At 46.8% G+C, this 20,810-nt stretch overlaps 1 protein-coding gene across 5 annotated transcripts in view; it reads left to right on the top strand.

Moving 5' to 3' along the window:
• Ift140 (intraflagellar transport 140) overlaps nucleotides 1-20,810 on the top strand; it is an 88,531-nt gene that overhangs the window by 14,813 nt on the left and 52,908 nt on the right. For 4 of the 5 annotated variants that reach the window (XM_074059199.1, XM_074059198.1, XM_074059201.1 and 1 more), the window contains exons 4-14: nucleotides 390-511; nucleotides 627-769; nucleotides 2,931-3,106; nucleotides 5,074-5,165; nucleotides 6,073-6,179; nucleotides 6,596-6,741; nucleotides 8,465-8,668; nucleotides 9,020-9,092; nucleotides 11,294-11,385; nucleotides 14,434-14,561; nucleotides 16,445-16,562. In XM_074059199.1, the coding sequence (XP_073915300.1) occupies nucleotides 390-511; nucleotides 627-769; nucleotides 2,931-3,106; nucleotides 5,074-5,165; nucleotides 6,073-6,179; nucleotides 6,596-6,741; nucleotides 8,465-8,668; nucleotides 9,020-9,092; nucleotides 11,294-11,385; nucleotides 14,434-14,561; nucleotides 16,445-16,562 (1,401 nt within the window). Of the gene's footprint in view, nucleotides 1-388; nucleotides 512-626; nucleotides 770-2,930; nucleotides 3,107-5,073; nucleotides 5,166-6,072; nucleotides 6,180-6,595; nucleotides 6,742-8,464; nucleotides 8,669-9,019; nucleotides 9,093-11,293; nucleotides 11,386-14,433; nucleotides 14,562-16,444; nucleotides 16,563-20,810 lie in introns of those variants that run through there. The other variant, XM_074059200.1, reaches the window with a different exon arrangement.

Raw genomic sequence — 20,810 nt, 5'->3', positions numbered from 1 at the left:
TGAGATCTAAAATGAGGACTTCAGTTAACAGCAGTGTAATTCAGCTCGTTGCTCCATGCTGTTTGTGATCTGGTAGCAGGAAAAGCTGAGTGTCATAGGGGCTTTCTGCAGTGTCTGCACCCTTTCTGTAAATCCGAATCTTCCAAAATGAACAGCTCATTGTAAAGAATTGAACACAACTGCTGCTGTCTCTGAGGAGTGAAGGAGGGTGCAAAGAAGAGTTCCAATGCTTTTGGACAGTTTGGCATTTCCATAGTGCACCTGTAACAGCTCTGCAGTTGTCTGACCAAGTAATCAGCCTATGTTCTGCTGTTTATTTGCCTTTCACCTCCCACCAAGCCAGTCATTCTATGAGGACATTGCTCACATGTGCAATTGGTCTCCTGCAGCTTGGTGTCTTGCTCCTGTGGAGGCTGGACCAGCGGGGCCGAGTGCAGGGTACACCCCTGCTGAAGCATGAGTATGGAAAACCCCTCACCCATTGCATCTTCCGGCTTCCTCCTCCTGGCGAGTAAGTGTGAGGCTCCCGATGGTCTGGCATGTCTTCCTTCATCCCACCAGTGGGGTGTATGAGTCTTGACCCAGGTCACTCTAGGAATCCTGACTGCCATTTTGTTTACTCTCAGGGACCTGGTTCAGTTGGCGAAGGCAGCCGTGAGTGGTGATGAGAAAGCCCTAGACATGTTTAACTGGAGGAAGAGTGGCTTTGGGAGTTTCCTGAAGATGGGGTGTCAAGGAGGCCTGTCATTCTTTGTCAGTCTGATGGATGGTGAGGAACCTGACCTGTAACTCTAGGAGTAAAGTGTGTTAAGTGAACCTGTCCGGGATTATAAGCTGACAGTGCTATGTCTGTGTAAAATGAAGACAGGCAAGGACTGCCCACCTTGGAGTTCTGGGCTCTCCACAGGTGTTTTCCAGTGCTCTGCTCTGTTCGGCCAGATATGAGGCAAGCTTAATTCTTATTGAAGAGTTTTCATGAGGAAGCTTTTAATGAGCAATTCTACCCTGACTGCACAGCACCAGAGACAATAGAGATGGTTTTGAAAAGCTTCCTTTGTGGTGCCTCCATTATTCATTCTGCATAATTTTCGAGTACCTGCTGTATGCCAGGTGGTGCAGGCACTGTAAGCAAAGCTTAAGCAGGACAGGGCGGTCTTTGCATCTAGTCCTCACGGTGGTCAGGGTTAGCACCATCTGTCGACTTTAATGACACTCCTCAGCGAAGCAGGAGACTCCCTGAAGCTAAAAAGGAAAGTGCCTTTGACAGTCACCCATGTGTCTGTGGCTGGGAGAGACCCAGGAGACAAGAGCCACACAGGTGACTGTGTCTGAGGAAGTAGGAGGCTGTTGCTGTTTGTTTCACCAAGCAGCCAACCTTGGTGGGAAGAAGAGAGCAGGTTATGGTGGATGGATGCTTGTGGGCATTGAAAGTTATAAGTAGGAGAAACCTTCCACTTAGAAAGTAAATAGAGCTGGGCAAAGTGACTCATGCCTGTAATCCCAGCTATTTGGGAGGTGGAGATCAGGAGGATTGCATTTTAAGGCCAGCCCAAGCAATGAGAACACATGTCAGTAAAGAAGCTAGGAGGCGTAGGTAGGAGGATCGTGGTCTGAGTCCAGTCCTGGGCAAAAACAGCTATCTGAAAAGTGAGTAAAAGCAATAATGGGCTAGAGGCATTGCTCAAGTGGTAAAGCGCCCGCCTAGCAAGCATGAGGCCCTGAGTTAAAATAATAATAATAATGATAATAGCAATTACAGGTAAAGAGATGGAGCTCATGTAGGGGGTTATTGAGGAAGTCCAGGAGGGGATATCTAAGCAAGCAAGGCACATTGAGTGGGGGTAAGAGTGAGTGGGACAAAGCATATGGAGGGAATGATGCTGGTTGCCTGGAAGACGGAGTGTACAGAGACATGGAGGAGCCCAGCTATGGGGCAGGTGCAAAGTCTGCCCATCACCCAGGAGATATGGGCTTTGGGAGAAAGCTGTTCCATATGCCTCAACTTTCCTATGTAGAAGATGGGGATTATATTAGCGTCTATCATATTATTACCTGTGAATGTGCCCACCACATAATTTGTGCCTTTTAATTGCTACAATTAGCCTAGATAAACTTGAACTTTCATTTACTAAGAAATCAAGTTATCCATTGGGAATAAGGTAAGAGACAAGGAGAGTAATGAGGCTCCTGCAGAGCCATGGAAATGAGCCAGAGAATCCAGGAACTTGGAGGGGCCTCACCACAAAGCTTAGACACGCAAGAAGGAAGGAAGAAGGCAGATGGCTCCGACCAGTGTTGGAGTAGCAGCTTGGCACTTGGAGGGAAGAGGAGGTGTCTACGTGGAGAGAAAGGGCTGCTGTGGGACAACAGACTCCTGCAGCTTAGATGTGGAGGATCAAGAAAGGACGAGCAAGGGGTGGCCAGAAAGTCTGGCAAGAAGGCAGATGGCACACCAGCAACACAGGACCAGAGTGACGGGGAGAAGGCTTATCATTTAAAGTCTAAGTATACCTACAGTTAGTGGACAGAGATGATTATAGAGTTACAAGGCTGCAGAATCAGAGGTGTCAACAGTTGGGATGCTTACATCCCAAGAGAGTCATGGAGACAGCTAAGTCAAGGCGGGCCCAGACCAGTAAAGCGGAGATGATTTCAGAGATACTAGCCTTTGAAAATGTGCAAATGTGGGCTGGCAGAGGGGCTCAAATGGTAGAGTGCCTGTCTAGTAAGCTTGAAGTCCTGAGTTCAAACCCCAGTACATCCCCCCCCCCAAAAAAAAGAAACATGCAAATGTTTTATTTCTTAATTCTTGCAATGGAGATATTTTATTTTGGAAATGTCCTTAAGTAGATAGAAATGGCTGCTTGTGAATGTCATGGAAATACAGATAAGCTGGGAACCCCTACGTAGTGACCTACCTCTGTCCCCAGGGTCAGTTCACTATGTAGATGAGAAAGGCAAGACTGCCCAGGTGGCATCCACAGACAGCGCCATCCAGACACTGTTCTACATCGAGAAGAGAGAGGCACTGGTGGTGGTCACGGAGAACCTTCTGTTGTCCTTGTACATGGTGACACCTGAGGGGGAAGCTGAAGAAGTGATGAAGGTAGGTAGGAGAGCAGGGCTTGGGGCCAGCCCAGCCGCTGGGTCATGTTGACAACCTGGAGGCCAGGTTCTCTCTCCTGCTTTGACTGCCCTTTCTATCATGGTTAGCAAGACTGGACAGCTGTCACCTTGGTTCAAGGGCAGATAACCTGGAGATTCAGTCTAACTTCCTACTATGGAATAGTCAGTGCACACAAGTGAGGGAAGCAGAAGATTCTCCAGTTTCTCTGGATAGATGTGGGGAGTTGGGGGAGTCTGGGCTTGCTCCTGACTGTGCCCCCTCTCAATTGGTTACCTCATAGTCCATGGACTTGGGGTGTGACAAAGAATGACACCTCTCACCTTGCAGCATCTCGTGGACCTTCACAACAGCTGGGTGGGGCAGGGGACACTGTGTGCAGGAAAAGGGCTCTGAGTAGGCTTAGTAGCTGCCCCAGAGCCTAAGGTGGCATCACCCAGAATCCATCAGCAGGGCCTCTGCACCCCAGTGTTTCACATCTGCCATCTGCCCACACATACAAATGGCTTTACCCAATGAGTGTGTGTTAGTTACCCTCATTGGACAGCAATGTCTTAATGTGGCCATTGGCAGATAGGTGGTGTCCATGAAGGACAGAGCTGTGGTGTTAGCGCTGGGACCATTGCACGATGGAGAGGCCCACTGTGAGGTACCACAGGTCCATCACGTGCAGCTCACCGAGGATACTGCCACTTGCTGGCCTCTTGTTCTTCTCTTGATTCATACCATACAAATCCTTGCTCCTAGTGGAATGCTGAACTTTTCCTGAAGGTATTCTTGTAAAGGGCTGGGTGTGGTGACATGTACCTGTAATCCTAGCTACGCAGGAGGCAGAGATGAGAGGAACTTGGTTTGAAGCCAGTCCAGGCAAAAAAGTTACTAAGACCCTATCTCAAAAATCAAGCTAGGTGTGGTAGTGCATATCTGTAATCCTAGCTATGTCGGGGATAGCAGTAGGAAGATTGTGGTCTAAGGCTGGCCCTGGACAAAATCCAGAGACTATATCTGAAAAATAAGTTAAAAAGCAAAAAGGGCTGGGGATGTGGCTCAGTGGTGGAGACTTACCTAGGCCCTTGGTTCATCCCTGGCACCACAAAATAAATAAATAAGTAAATGTATATATATAATGTGTATATATACACATACATGTACATATGTATGTATATACATGTGTTATGTGTATATATATATAATGTGTGTTTGAATATATATGTGTGTACATATATGTCTTAGCTCTGGTCCACCCCAACAACCAACCACACACCATGTAGCTTAACAAGATGCTTATAGTTCTGGAGGCTGGAAGTCCCAGATCAGGGCTGTAGCCAATTCAGTTCCTGGAAAGGACTTTCTTCCTGGCTTGCAAACAGCAAACCCTCTCAGGGTTTGCTCCCTCTCAGGGAGGCAGACATAGTAGAGAGGGAAAGAGAGAGCATGAGGATAAGGGTGAGTATGAGTTCTCTTCTGTCTTATAACACCACAGTCCAGAGGGCATGGTGGCTTATGTCTGTAATCCCAGCTACTTGTGAGGCAGAGACAGGGATATAGTATTCCTGACTGGCACTGGGATAAAACAAGACCCTATCTCAAAAATAACCAACACAAAAAAGGGCTGGCAGAGTGGCTCGAGTGTAGAGCACCTGTCTGGCAAGTACGAGGACCTCAGTTCAACCTCCGGTGCCACCAGAAAAAAAAACAAAGCCTGCCATGTACCACATGCTAGGTGGCCATCACTTCACGTGCAAGTCACTGTTTGCTTTAACTTACACATCTTCAAAACCAAAACCTCTCCATTTCCATCATTCCCCCCACACACCCCCCCTGTGTTCCCTCCACTTGGTGAGTCTCCATGACATCACAGGAGACCAGATTCCAGGCTCACAAAACCTGGAGCAGGCATCTCAGCAGGATCCAGGTGCTTCTTTTAGGTGGCTTTTTTCCTTACACAGGTGAAGCTGAGTGGGAAAGCCAGCTGCCAGGCGGAAATCGCTTTGATTGAGGGCAGCCTTCTTGTGACAGCCCTTGGGGAAGCAGTCCTCAGGTGAGAGCTTGTCCTTCAAGTGCATGCTCCTAGACAATTCTCTTTGAAGTGGGCTTTCTGTTGGACTGTAACATACACAGAAAATGCACACATTATGGTGAATTTCCACACGTTAGATTTACACTTTAGACATTAACCGGTTCTCTCTCAGAGGAGAAACAAGGCATGAGAGACCCCAGGAGGCCCAACTGATTCTGGTCCCCACCCCACAGATAATGTGACCCTGGTGTCTGCCTCTTGAATCACTTTGCCTGTTTTGAGGGGAGTTTGTTTTGAGGGTTTTGAGATGCAGTCTCCAGCTCCTGGGTTTAAGCAGTGCTCCTGCCTCAGCCTCCTGGGGAGCTGGGACTATAGGTGTGTGCTATGAAATCCTCCTGTGGCTTGCTTTCTGAGTTTGGCATAAATAGAATCAGACATTTGGTCTCCTTTGGCTTCTTGTGTTCAGGGGCCTTCTCATTTTGCTGGGATTCTTGTGTTTTCATCATGACCTAATGTCATTGTGAACTGCTCTCTTTGATTATAAACAGAGCATAAATAGCCCTAAACATAAAATCAACTTTTTTCGCTGGGCGCCGGTGGCTCATGCCTGTAATCCTAGCTACCCAGGAGGCAGAGGTCAGGAGGATCAGAGTTTGAAGCTAGCCTGGGCAAATAGTTCATGAGACCCTATAGCAAAAAAGAAAAAAAAAAATCATAAAAACAGGGCTGGTGAAGTGGCTTAAGGTGAAGGCCCTGAATTCAAGCCCTGGTACCACAAAAAAAAAAAAATCAATTTTCTTTATGTCAGAAGTCTGAAGAGCATGTCTCTTGCCTGGTCTTAAGTTTGTTGCACAGGTTCAACACAGCCCTCGGAGCAGGGGAGAGGCACTAACAGCTCTCTATTGGAGCTTTCTTCCTGCCATTGCAGATTCTGGGACTTGGAACGAGGAGAGAATTACATACTGAGTCCAGAGGAGAAGTTTGGCTTTGAAAAAGGAGAAAACATCAACTGTGTTTGTTACTGTAAAGTCAAAGGTGAGATTTGACCTGATGTGAAAGAAATAGAACCAATTTCAAGCAATGTGTTCAGGCTGCAAACTAATAGTGAAATAAAGGGCCTATTCAACACATGTTAAATGAGTTACAATATCAGTTATTTAAGTATAGTTATCCAAGGATGAGCAAGTGGCAATAAAGCTTTGTTATTCCACATGTTAGTCAAAGGGTTTGGTCAGAAGAGTGATAAACTGTAAGGACATTGATGCCTGTTCCCTCTGTGTGTGAGTGTGTGTGCACGCGCATGTAGACAGACCCAAGGACAAAAGGAGCCCAGTGATGCTCAGCACCAGTGCAGCTCTGGGTAAGGTGGGACAAAAGAGAACAGCCTCCACCACTCCCTTTTAAATCCTCTTTTCGACCCAATTAACGTGCACACTTTGTTTTCCCCATAGGTCTTCTGGCAGCTGGTACCAATAAAGGGCGAGTAGCCATGTGGAGAAAAGTGCCAGGCTCCTCAGGCAGCCGAGGGGTGGAGGGCAAGGACATGTGGGCCCTTCAAACGCCTACGGAGCTCGAAGGAAACATCACACAAATAAAGGTTCAGCTTTGCAGGGGTCTTTGATGAGCTCTTCTGCATAAGATGGAGGAAATAATTAGTTTTGAACCTATTCTTATCAATTAGTTGACTGAAGACTATATAAAAATAACAATAATGAAAAAATTTTAAGACTGGACATGGTGGCCAGGCATGGGGGTGGACGTGACTATAATCCCAGCACTCTGGAGGTTGATTTTTTTTTTTACTATAGGAGAATAGTTTTTATTATCTTCATGTACAGAGAACACAACATTGCACATTTAACCCAGTTTTCTAGCCAGCTCTTTAGCTTTTGCCTTTTCCAGCTTGACAGTGTGAGCCACTGGACATGAGGATCTTGAGTTCAAGGCCACCCTGGGCTACTAGCAGACCCTGTCTTAATCAACCAATAAATAAAATGTAAAGATCTTTTGAACTTCAGAATTACAGATAAGAGATTTGGGACTTGTATTAATATCTACCTGTCTATCTATTCATCCATCCATCCATCCATCCAACTTTCTGCTTTCTGTCTCTGTTTCTACAATATTATTCACCTACCAAATGTTTTTTTAGTATATTCACAGAATCTGCAGCCATCACTACAATAAATTTTTCTCTTCACAATGAATCTTAGAACATTTTGAGCATACTCCCTTCCTGATAGCCCATCTTCCAGCCCTGGGCAACTAGTTGTCTACTTTCTGTCTCTATGAATTTACCTGTTCTAGACATTTCATGAAGATGGAATCATTTAATATATGGTCTTTGTGTCTGTCTTCTCTCACAGAGCATCATGCTTTCCAGTTCCTCCATGTTGTGGCAGGTGTCAGTGCTTCCTTCCTCTTTGTGACTGAGTAACCCATTGTATGGGTGGACCACAGTTTACTCATTAATTGATGCACATTCAGGTTGTTTCCACTTTGGAGCCGTTATGAATGATTCTGCTGTGAATGTTTGTGGACAAGTTTTTAATACAGACGTGCTTCATTTCTCATGGTCATTTGGGTTTTTATAATTTCCATCTTTATTAATGCTCTCTATATGAGATCAAGCCATTAAGCATGACATATAGTAATGAACATAGTTGTACCAGGTTCTTTGAAGTCTGCCAAGTCTAAAATCTGGATTCATGGCAGTTTCTAGTGCCTGCTTTTTCACCCCACTGTGTATAGGCCATATTCTGCTCATGCATGGCTCTTAATTTTTTATTGAAAACTTCATATTTTACATAGACTTTAAAGTTTAATCTGAAGCTAGAAAACTGGCATTTCATACTATCAGAGGAAAGCTAGATAACTTAGTGGTATAAACGACCCATCAATTCACAGAAAATAATATGAAATGTCATAGAAAAGCAAATTTCTAGAAGACACCCATTAGTCAGAATAGACCCTGGCTTGAATAGTCATACAGGTGTCTACCTGCTGATTCACAGCTCAGTGTATCAGTATTGTAAAATTTTTCTACAAAGCACATATTTTACCTTTGCAAAAACGTTTTTAAATTGTTGTATTTTTTTGTTTTTGGCACTACTGGGATTTGAACTCACAGTCTCATGCTTACCAGGCAGGCGCTCTACCACTTGAGCCATACCCTGGCATCTTTTTTAAATAATAAGAAATGGTGCTTGAAAGATGGTTTATGGATCCTTGTATGGAACATTTATGTGTTCCTCTGACAGTGTCAGTCTTCTGCTTTGCTCACACATGTATTTTTTTTTTCTCTCCACATGGGACTGAAGTGGGGCTCCAGGAAGAACCTTCTGGCAGTGAGCAGTATCAGCTCCGTGTCAATCCTTAGTGAGCAGACCATGTCGTCGCACTTCCACCAGCAGGTGGCTGCCGTGCAAATTTCCCCAAGCTTACTCAATGTGTCCTTCCTGTCCACGGGGGGAACGCACAGCCTGCGCACAGACATGCACATCACTGGAGTGTTTGCTGCCAAGGTGACTGCCAGAGGCGCCCTACAGGGGCAGATGAAAGACCTGCTCAGTTGTTGGGGTAATTCAGGACAGTGAGGGGCCCGGATAGTGGCTTGAGCCACCTTCACTTCCATCCTGGATTATCTTCTTAAATCTCCATGTGTTTTATATTCACAAAGGAAATAAAAAAAACCCAAGGGTGTTTCACATAACATGAAAACCAGCGTAAACCTGCGTCTGTGGAGGATGCTAGACTGAGGCATGTCCACACTCAGCAATGGAAGAGGAGGAGGAAGGGTTTTGGGAGTGTGTGGTGGTCTACGGTCTACATCTCACTCTTCCTGACCTTTGCTTTTGTACATCTTGTTTGTTTAGGATGCTGTGGCTGTGTGGAATGGAAAACAGGTGGCCATCTTTGAGCCTTCTGGAACCACCTTACGGAATGCAGGTGAGATTCTCTTCACAACCACAGAGAGGCTGCATATCCCTTCCATTGTCTCACCATTTAATGAGGGAGCACAGCGAGGGGGACTAGCACAGGACTAGGGAAACCCTCGTGTAAGTTCTCTTGCCCAAGTCTGCATTTCCAGAACCAGAGCTGCAGCTCTGGTCCATGCTGCCAGGGCCTCCTAAGCTACATCCTATGGAAGCCAGACAAGACAGTTGAAAGTGCAATGATACCAGGGCCAGCAAACCTCCTGGGCTCCTGGACTCCTAAATGACTCAGCAATAAGGCTGCATGAGCATGAGCAATGAAGTTCCTTCCAGAGGAGGTCACTGCCCTCAAATGTGTCTAGGTCAAGCATAGTGGCGAACCCCCATGGTTCACCCCCGAATGTCTCTGAGTGAATCTTCAGAGACACCCTGTCAATCTCAAATTCAATCTCTATATCCCACTGATTGTTCCCCCTTTCTCTGTTTAATTTGGCCACTTTATCCTTCACTTTTTTTCAGCACATGCCTGTAAGAGTTTCCTGGGGTTACTATAACGAGTTATCACTCAGTGGTTTAAAACAGCAGAAACTTATTCTCTAGAAGTTCTGGAGACCAGAAGTCAAAAAATTAAAATGTCAGCAGGGCCCACTTCCTTATATCCTCAAGGGGAGAATCTGTTCCTTGCTTTCTCTAGCTTCCAGTAGCTGCCTCAGTCCTTGGCTTGTGGTCACATTGACCCCATCTGAAACCTATCCCCCTTTCACAGGGATACTGTCATTGCATTTAGGGCCAATCCAGGATAATTTCCCCATCTCAAAACCTTACTATCTATTGCCACATATGGCAATATTCACAGGCCCCGGAGATTAGGAGTAAGTATCTTTGGGGAACTTTTACAACCTATCACAATCCCCAGCCATTAGGTGCTCCCTCAGCTACACCACTTTTTTTTTCAGTGCTGGGGCTTGAACTCAGGGCCTATACCTAAAGCCACTCCACCAGCCCCTTTTTGTGATGGGTTTTTTCAAGATAGGGTCTCTTGAACTATTTGCCTAGGCTGGCTTCAAACCACGATCCTCCTGATCTCTGCCTGCTGAGTAGCTAGGATTATAGGCGTGAGACTGGCCTGCTACACCTTCAACCTCCTGACCCCTGTGCTCTCTTAACTCATTGTGTTGTCTCGAGGGCAGTCACTCCTTCCACTGTCCATCACCTATGCTCCTTCAAATCTTTTCCACTCCACTTTTCTGTCCTAACACTTTGTTGTCTAAAGTTCTCTGATAACATTTGCACACTCTGACTGTATCATATGATAATTCATACACCATCTCCCTCTTCTGTGTGAGTCCCAAGGGTCCTGCATAGGACCAGCACAGCAGGTGCTGAGATGTTCTGTTTTGTGTGCATCATCATCTCCTGCCTCCAATATTCCTCAGAACAAAACCAGCTGTGCTAGCACCAGCCACCAGATGGGAGAAATGAGGGTGAGGGTAGGTGGGAGTTCCACTGAGTCCCTAGTGTAGGTCTAGTGCCCACAAGAGTCAGTACACTTCCTGGGCTCAGAGTTTCCTCCTTTCTTTTTTCTTCCTCTTCCCCTTCCTCCCTTTGTTTCTTTGTTCCTCCTCCTGATCTTCTTTTTGCTTCTTTTACTGAGACAGTAGTCTCTCTATAGCTCAGGCTGGCCTTGAACTCACATGTAGCCCAGAATCCTCAATCCTCCTGCCTCAGCCTCCCAATTGCTAGAATTACTTTCTGTTTGTTTTTCAGTCTTTTGCTCTATGTTTTTGTGTTTCCTTTTTTCTTTTCTATTCTTTTTGTTTTGTTTGGTGGTACTGGGGTTTGAACTCAGGGCCATCACACTTACTTACTAGGCAGACCCTCTACCACTTGAGCCACTCTGCCAGCCCTTTTTTCTGTTGGGTATTTTCAAGATAGGGTCTCATGAACTATTTGCCCAGGCTGGCCTCGAACTGCAGTCTTTCTGATCTCAGCCTTCCAAGTAGCTAGGATTACAGGCGTGAGCCACCAGTGCCTAGCTTCTTTTCTATTCTGGAACCTCATTCTAGAAACTCATTTACAAGATTCAGGTACCACACCCTCATAGAGCCATTCAAAGGGCTGAGATGATTAGAGATTCCACAGATGATGCTTTTTCAATTCTGGAAGTCTGGAATGATAAGCTGCTTCTGTTTTGATGGACATCTTTCATTTCAGGGACCTTCCTGTGTGAGTCCCCTGTGTTAGCCATGTATGAGGAAAACATTTATACAGTGGAGCCAAACCGAGTTCAAGTTCGGACCTGGCAGGTAAGTGGCTGCTGTGCAGTGTGTGGACTGTGATGATGAAGAGACTGGAGCAGAGTTTCAGGTGCTATCTAAATTGAGTCAAAAGTCACAGCCTTTTGTTGGTTTCACCTAGCTAGATCAGATTTCCTCTATGGCTGTTTGTGACCTCTGAAATTGGAATGACCAGGGCCTTTTGCAGTGAAAAAGACCTGGAATACACAGGGCTATGAAATTGTAGCAAATGCTTGCTGGATTTAATGTGTGTCCTGGAGGCTGAATGGCCATCAGTTCAGGACATAATGTCTCTGGACCGGCTGTGCCTTACATATGCTTGAGGGTGAGGCCAGGATGGGAGCAGTGCTTGCCTCTATGAGGACAGGCCTTTAAGCATGCCTTCTTCTGTTTCTGTCTGCAGTGTGGAGCAGACAGCATCCCACACTTAACTTGCTAGAATCCAGGCTGCCACGATGTTATCTTTGTGGCTACTATGACAAATCACCACAAATGCAGTGACTTGAGACAACAGAAATCTATTTTCTCATAGTCTGGAGACCATAGTCTGAATCCAGGCGTCCTCAGGCCTCATTCCTTCAGGAGCCTCTGCATGGGAACATTCCTACCTCTCCTGGCTCCCAGGCACTGGTGGTGCTGGCAATCCTTGGTGTCCTTGGCTCACAGAGACCTCCCTCAACTCTGTCCTGTCTTCACATGACATCTCTGTTTTTTATGTCTCATAAAAACACTTTTACTGGGGTGCAGCTCAGTGGTAGTTTAGCACACATGAGGTCCTGGGTTCCATCTCCAACGTGAAAAAATAAACACTTGTCATTGGATTTAGGGCTTCTGTAAGTCAGAATGATCTCCTTCCAAAAACCTTTGCAAAGACCCTTTTACCAAATAATGTCATGTTTACAGGTTTCAAGCAGAGATATTTTTTGAAGGCCACAGTTCAGCTCACAATATGCAGCAACATTCTATGATAAGATCAAGAGCATTTGTCATGGCTGGTTTTAGCTATTGGTGTGATTTTTTCATTTTTCATATTTTTTAGTCATGTCATTGCTGTACTGGGGGTATATTATGACACTAACAAAAATTCTTAGAATATATCATAGTTGAATTCATTCAACTCCATCATTCTCTTTGTCCCCTCTCCCCTCATATTGATGTGATTTTTATCTAGCGCCCAGCTTTTCTCTGGAACCCAGGGTCTGTCATGGCCATGACCTTGCACCTCTTATGCTGCTCATCCAGACCTCTCTCATGGAGCTTTCATATGGTTAATGGTCAGACAGTAGATAGAACAGTGATAAGTGCCAAAGAGAAACGAAAGTGAGGAAGCAAAGAGAAGTGGGGTGGGTGACTGACTTGTGGAGAGACAATATGGGAGAGGAGTCATGTTGTCCCTGTACCCTTCTGAGGAGGAGGGACAGAGGCACTTGTGTCATGTGTTTCTTATATCCAGAGGGGTGAAAGGAAGGAGGCCAGGGCCTGTCAGGCAACCCATGCCCAAAGCAAGGTGCCTTTCTTCCTATCTATGTCTCCCCTGTCCTTTTACATTTGCACTCTGTCTTCTGCAGTAGTGAATAAGCATCTGTGTGGATGCAGAGATGAGGTAAAGGGACTGTGTTCTGAAGGAAAGATAAAGAAGAGCTGTATTATGAGATAGCAAAGAAATGACCTGCAGAGGTAAGACTACGCAGGAAAGGTTGAACAGCCTGCTCAGTGATGTAAAGGGGACTGAGAAACCCATATGTAAGGCCTAGGCAGGCATCTGACAATACCTGGCATGGAGTCGGGTCCTTTTTGTTATTTACTTATTTTTTGGCAGTGCTGAGGACTGAATCCAAGGCCTCAGGCATACTAGATATGTACTCTACACTAACATCCCCAGCCTGTCAATTTTTTAAATTATAGAGGCATGTGTGTGGGTTGTGGGCAGTGAAGAAAAGCTAGTGCTCTCTCTCAGTAGTGATCATTGAACACCTGCATGTCCTTCCAGACCTTTTTTCTTCAGGAAGTGGCCAGTGTGGCCCTTTCAATGTCTGTGTCAGGGATGAAGTGACTCCAGACACTGCCCTTCTGAGTCTCTGCATCATTACAGTGTTTGGTCACAGTGAGGCAGTGTTGCATGGGTGTCTAAAGGTTCCCTTTGTACTGACCAGCTACCACAGATGGGAACCCTGGTGTGAGGATGTGAGGCGGGAGGCTCAGGGATAACAGTGAAAGGACCTTACCCTGAAGATGGTTGGGGCTGATGCCAGGAGGAATGGAGTGCATTTTGATTTGGTTTTTTCTTGGTTTTGTGTTGGTTTTCCTTATAATATAATTTCTGTACCAATGTAGTAGGGAGACTGGGTAGTTGGTGAAGAATGGTGGAGTCTCAGGAGATGTGTGAGACTCTGAGGGCCTGGTCTCCGGTAGTGGGCATGAGTAAGGAGGCGCTGCACAGATGGAAGAATGGGATGTTCTCCATTTCTAGCCTGGGAGATCAGGCTTGCTGTGGTGCCTGTGTGTGGAAACTGCAGAAGCAGAGCAGGTGTGGGTGACCTTGTACCTGGGGACACCTTTAGAGAAGTCCAAAATATGGCTAGAGACAGGTTCTGGAGGTCAGTAGCTGGGCAGATGTAAGGTCAGATTTGAACTCTGGGACCCAGCTCGTGAGGATGTGGCAGAGGACAACCTTGCCCAGCGTCCTCTTGCGCTGTTATTCCTGGTGTTGGCCTTGACCCAGTCAGATGAGTCATTTCCCTCTTCTTTCTTTTTTATGCTGTGTTCAAGGAGCCATTCACTTATTCCACATGCATTTATGAAACTCCCTCTTTTCCCCCCACACCCCCATCCTCAGTTTCCTGGGTGCTGTACAAGTAGCTGCCTCCTTGCCCACAGTAGTGCTCCAGTGTGGCCTCACTTGCCTGCCCTCAGAGTACATGCCTGCCTCCTCACCAGCAGTAATCCTATTCTCTCTGCCCTAGTGGGGTGCATGAGGTAACCATGAACAGTGCTCAGTAAAAGAAACGGAGCGCCATGGAAGCTGCCTTCCTAAGATTCTTATTCTTTTTTCTTCAGGGGACTATCAAACAACTCCTACTGTTCTCCGAGACTGAGGGGAGCCCCTGCTTCCTGGACATCTGTGGAACTTTCCTGGTTGTAGGGACAGACTTAGCTCACTTTAAAAGCTTTGATCTTTCCCGAAGGTACAGTTTTTGTTTGAATAGAAGTATTACATTTTTTAAATTAGGAGACAATGTGGTGGGTGAAAATGGGATTGATGTCAGAAATCTCCACTGGGTCTCATCTCATCTCGACATTCATATGCATCTGCTTCTTTTTTTTTTTGGCAGTACTGGGGTTTGAACTCAGGGCCTCATGCTTGTTAAGCAGACACTCCTTACTGATTAAGCCACTCCTCCAGCCCTCCCATCTCATTTTTTTGATATGCCTCAGGTCTGGGCCTGAGTTCTTAGCCTTGTTATGAGGGTGGCACAGGGTAGAGGAGGGTGAAGCTTGGGAACACTTGTTGGGCACAGCATTTCTGTATGATGAGAACATGACACTGTATTCATCAAAGCCAGTAAGACTTTACACACAAAGTATGAACCTTATACATGAAAAAAAAAAAAAATCCCCAAATCATGTAGAACATTGGGGGATCCCAGGGTGAGATGCAAAAGGTGATAAAACAATCCAACTATATTGAGAGGTATGAAACAAGCTCAGGGAAGGCAGAGGGGAGCTGCTGCCCTGGATGACTCTGGACGTAGCAGAGACTCTGGCACTGAGAGCAGAAGGAACTGCATAGAAGCATTGCTATCTGGCTGAGAAAAGTGTCTCCTGCAGGGTGCAGACCAAGTCTGATGCTGTTACACATATGTGATGGAACTAAACCCCTCAGTAAGTAGATGGCAGACAACAGAGCCAAGTTTCTCTCTGTCAGAGAGGGAGGTCACAAATGAACAAGAAGAGGAAGCCAGAATGAACCATGAAATAATGACTTAGAAGTAGTTGAGGTCCTTAATAGCAAAAACCATGTTTTACTTAATATAGATATGGTTGGCTTGCTACACAAAGCATCACAGATATGTGTCCAAACCCTCATTCACACACGTGTGTTTCCAGACTGCCAGCGGATTGGGCCTGGAAACCGCTACGCCCCAGTGGCAACAAGCACACCCAGGGTTGAGGGATAGAAGGGATTCACTTTGCAGTGGGGAAACCTGACACTCTCTTCCTCTGCCAGGTGAGCAAGGTTGATATCCACAGAGGGCATGTGTCCTTGATGTGGTGAGAGAGCACCTCAGCTCTTGTGGTCTTCCTCCCAGAATCTCAGAACCCCACTCCAGTAATGAGAATGTCATCACATAAATCCTAATGAAGGGGCATCCTACTCCATTCCTGAACAAAACTCAAAACTGTCAAGAGTTGTTAAAAACCAGGCAAGTCTGAGAAACTGTCACAGCTCAAAGGAGGCTATGGAGATGAGATGAGTAAATGCCATGTGGACATCTAGGACCAAAAGAGAAAGAAAAGATGGGAAATGAAGGAAATGTGAATAAAGTATAAAGGCAGGAGCTACACCACATACTAAGTACTGACAATGTTGGCAGCAAGCCAGAAACAGCTGGCGGTCACTGGCAAGGGGCTGGTTATGCCCAGGATGAAAATTGCAACCATAAGAAAGGTGAAGGAGCCATCCCCATCCCTCCATGAAAGGCTACCAAGGCATGGCGCAAAGGGGAGACACGAGGCACAGAGCTGCTTTCTATGTGAGAAGAGGAGGACATTAAGAATGCATGTTTACATTTGCTCAGGACAACACATGAGGCTTAACAGCCCACATGTGTCCTGAGTCCGGCCTGTTCTTGTGTACACGTGACACGAGGGTGAAAAGTAGCAAAGTGCCGAGCAGAACTTGTGAGCTGAGATCTCAGCAGTCAAAACAAGTCCTTTCTGTGACCTGTTCTTGGACATTAGTTAGGTATGGGTCCTGTCTGTGACCTTCCCAAAGACAGTGGGTGGCAGATAGGTATCAAAAAGAGACCTCTGCCTGGACTGAGATCCTCCTCCTCTGCTCCCACAGAGAGGCAAAGGTGCACTGCAGCTGCAAGAACCTGGCGGAGCTGGTCCCCGGGGTGGGGGCCATCACTTCTCTCAGATGCAATGCCAGTGGAAACAAGATCAGCATCCTGCTCAGCAAGGTGAGGCCTGCTGCTATGGCCAGGGCTCTCGGGGGCGGGGGGGCCACCTCTGCTTGCACTGGCTGTGCCCGCCTGCCTGGCACCTTCTGCTCCTCTCCTGGGTGGGTATTTGTGTCCAAGGTCAGCCCTCTCCAGGACCTTGGCATGTGTGCTTCTGTGTTCACGTACTTCCCATGCTCACTCCGCACTCCCACCTGCACACCTTCTGTCTTGCCATTTTTTGTTTCTTAACTCATCAGAAAAAGTTGTTCTTCCTCAGAGAGCCCCTCTCCCCTTCTCTCTTCCATGTTCTTCATCACCCAACTGAACTCTCTGTCACAAGAAGGGACTGTTGCAGAATCCTTGAAACTTCTTGCTGAGAGAAGTAGGATGTGGGTGAAGGAGGCCCTTGGCAGCCATGCAAAGAGGGCCAGAGAGGAAGGGGGTGGGCGTCGTGGCGGCCCTAACCTGGCGTTGCTCTGTTGCTTGCGCCCACCATTGTTATTCATTCAAAGGATGATTGCTGGTGCCCTTTAGTGGGCCACACAGATACAAGGTGATCAGTTACATAGTAGGATGGGGCCGCTTCTATGGTGAGCAGGTACCAATCCCCAGGCAGCCAGTGAGGCACTTCCCATAGCTTGAGAGGAGATCTGTGAAGGGGAGTATACCCTGCCAGGAAAGCATATGGCAGTGAGAGTTGTGCCATCTGGGTGGATGGGGAGTGCCCTGAGGGGGTGACCGTGGAGCTGAGACAAGAGGCAGGAATTAGAAGTGAGGACATGGTGGGCAGGGCCTGGCCTCAGCACTGGCATGTCTCAGTGATGGAAAGGAAGGATGAGGCTGGCATGATTGGGAGGTGGATTTTGACCTTGGTGTGACTTAGCACTGAGGCAAGGTGCATAATGTCAATATTTTCTTTGTAGAGTTGTTTCTAAATGAACTTGCCAGGGCAAGGTATGCACAGAGCTCCCCTTGAGCTGTTGTGACCACCTTGAGAGAACTGGCCATGTGGTGGGAGTGGCAGCCTCTGGGCTTGGTGATTGACTGTCCTGCTTGGAGGGACAGGAGCTATGTAGATGTCTTCCCTGTTTCTAACCCTTACAGCATCTGGGGGAGGAAAGGAGGTGTGCATGTTAAATTGGGCTCAGGTAAGGGGGTGGGGGTATTAATGGAGGTGGACATGTTGAATTGAGTGCAGGTAAGAAAGTGGGCACTTCCATATCTACTGATACCAAGCCTGGATCTTGAAGACAGTACTGGCTGGAGGTGGAGATAAAGGGATGAGCATGGGGATGTCCCTGAGGCAGATGCTTCAGGAGGAAAAGAGGTGTCTGCTGCCAGCCCCAAGAACCCAGCTGGGCCCTGAGGAAGCCAAGCAAGCAGGTGCAGCCAGGGAGGTGGAGGCTGTTAAGGATAAGGGGGCAGCTTGGGGCGCAGAGGAGGTGGACAGTTCCCATCATCCCCTCAGCATCTTTGTGGTACAGATGAGTGTGCACAGAAACAAGAAGAGGCCAGGGACTGTGTGCACCATGCTAGTGGTACTGGACATGCTTGTGGGTCCAGGGAGGCCTGTGGCAAGGAATGAATGCAAGTGGGGACAGTGCACAGAGACTGGTGTTCCAAAGAAACAGAAGCAAGGCTGCAAGTAGAGGCCAAGGGAGGTTAACACTGCTGGGAAGGTGCAGAAGGGAAGGTGTGAAGGTTCTAGGAGGCAGGAGAAAGAGGGTATAGAGTAAGAGCAGCCCTGCCGTCCTTGTGTCATGAGTAATGCTTGTCCTCTGTAGTCCAGGAGAGAACATGATGGGCACACCTGAGCCAGGAGAGCCCAGGCTGCATCAGGCTCTGTGGCATGGAGCATAAGTGTTGAACAGGGAACTCTTAGCTTGTCCTATTTGCTGCAGGTCCTTCCCTTGGTTTTTGTTTGCTCTTCATTTTGTTCATGCCATTTGTAAAGATATCAGAAAGCTGATGTTTTGGCTAAGTGTGATGGTGCACACCTATAATCCCAGCTACTCAGGAAGTGGAGGAAGGAAGATCACACAAAAAGTATTAAGACCCTATCTGGAAATGAACAAAAAGCAAAAGAATTGAGGGTGTGGCTTAGGTGGTAGTAGGCTTGCCTAGCAAGCTCGAGGACTGGAGTGTAATCCCCCAGTACTACCAAAGAAAGCTGATGTGTTTATGTAATCAAACCTGTTGATAAGATGACATAGTGGTATATGTCTGTAATCCCAGCACTCAGAGACTGAGGCAGAAGACTGAGTTAGAGGTCAATCTAGGCTACATGGTGAGACCACATCTCAAAAAAAAAAAAAAAAAAAAAAAAGTCTAGCTGGGCACCTGTGGCTCATGCCTATAATCCTAACTACTTGGGAGGCTGAGATTAGGAGAATCATAGTTTGAGGACAACCCAGGCAAATAGTTCACAAGACCCCATCTCCAAAAATAGCCAGAGCAAAATGGACTTGGAGATGTGGCTCAAGCAGTAGAATGCTTGCTTTGCAAGCATGCAAACCCCAGTCCCACCCTACCCCACCAAAAAAAAAAAAAAAACCTCTTAATGATTCCCCTTTGTAGTCATGAGGACTTTTAGGCCTATGGTATCTTTTGTCCAAACTCTTGGCAAATTCTGTCTTTCTCTCTCTCTCTCTTTCTCTCTCTTGCCTTTATTTTTTAAAGATCTCACATCCCATTTGCCATTCCAGGGTCTGCTAGGGTAAAATTTCCCAGAGTCTCCTTAAGTTCTGAACATGTGTTCCCTAGAACTGCTTTATGGGTATGGGAAACCCAGACCTGGCATCTGAATTCTGTCACCTGGTAGGAGCTGTGTCTGAGAATGATGCTGCAAGATACTGGTGGGCACAGAAGAAGGGGTGAAGGGTAGGGAGTTGGAGCCCACCATACCTTTCTTCTGCACAGATCAAAAAGAAGGCGGTAAGAAGCAGTGAACTACAGGGACAGTGGTGACATCATTATCAGTTACATTTTGCATCTACCACTTCCCTGATTTTATAGTGACGATTATGATACAAGTTCCTCATCCAGCACCACTCCAGTAAATACTTCAGCCAAGGTTTGTTCTTATAGTCCTGCCTTAGTGTCAGCTCAGCTGGGATGGGGGAGAAAGAAGGGGACAGATCCACAATGGTGGTGAAGGACAATAAAAGATCGGAAGGGCAAGAAATGGAGGCAGAGTAAGGTCACACAGGCATCATTGTGAGGCCAGGTGGAAGAGAACCCACTGAGTAAGGGCAGGGGAGAATCTGAAACCATGAGCACTCAGGGAAAGCGTTCCAGGAAGAGGACAGCCTCAGAAATCATGATACGTCATCAAGAAGTGGAGGCAGGGTAGCTCCTCAGCCAACATCATTGGAGCAACTCTGCAACTGCCTGAGGCCAGGCCTCTCCAGGAGGCTAAAGCAGAATCTGGAGTGGAAACCAGGATCGACTTATTTTCTGTTGCTTCCCCTGGCTCCAAGTACTGGCAGCACGAAGGGCAGCACACAGGTGCGGAGAACCCAGGACGTCCTGCTTTCCCTGTCGGTGCTGCTGCCTGGGGGTGGGTCAGCACCTTCCCACCTTCTTCCCCTGTGATGAGACATTTTCCTCAGCTATTGCAGACCAAGGAGACCTTTGGGAATGCTAAAGTATCTTTTTCTTAAAATAGGATCTCAAGGGCTGGTAGAGCAAGCATGAGGTCCTGAGTTCAAACCCCAGTACTGCCAAAAAAAAAAGCAGGGTCTTAAAAAAGTTGAGGAAGCCAGGCACAGTGGCTCACATCTGTAATCCTAGCTACTTAGGAGGCAGAGGAGGATCACGGTTCGAAGCCAGCCTGGGCAAGTAGTTCATGAGACCCTATCTCGAAAAACCTTTCACGAAAAAGGGCTGATGGGGTGGCTCAAGGTGTAGGCCAGCCCTGAGTTCAAAGCCCAGCACTTAAAAATAAAAAAAAAAAAAAGTTGAGGTGATGTTCACATAACAAAGTGAGAAAACAGTGGATCTTAGTACATTCACAGTGTTATGCACCCATCCCCTCTACCTAGTTCCAAAACATCTTCATTATCCCAAAGGAAAATGTCATACACATTAAGCAGTCACTCCCCATTCCCCCATTGCCTCAGCTCCTGGCAGCCATGAGTCTGTTATGGTCTCTGGTTTGCCTGTTCTGAACATCTCATACAGATGGAATCACACAGAAAATGGCTTTTGGTGTCTGGCTTCTTTCACTCAGATTGTCATCATGACTAGATGGAGAGATGCCTAGAT

Source organism: Castor canadensis, chromosome 17 (assembly GCF_047511655.1).
Source record: "Castor canadensis chromosome 17, mCasCan1.hap1v2, whole genome shotgun sequence".
Taxonomy (NCBI): Eukaryota; Metazoa; Chordata; class Mammalia; order Rodentia; family Castoridae; genus Castor; species Castor canadensis.
This window is presented reverse-complemented; position numbering and strand designations above follow the sequence as displayed.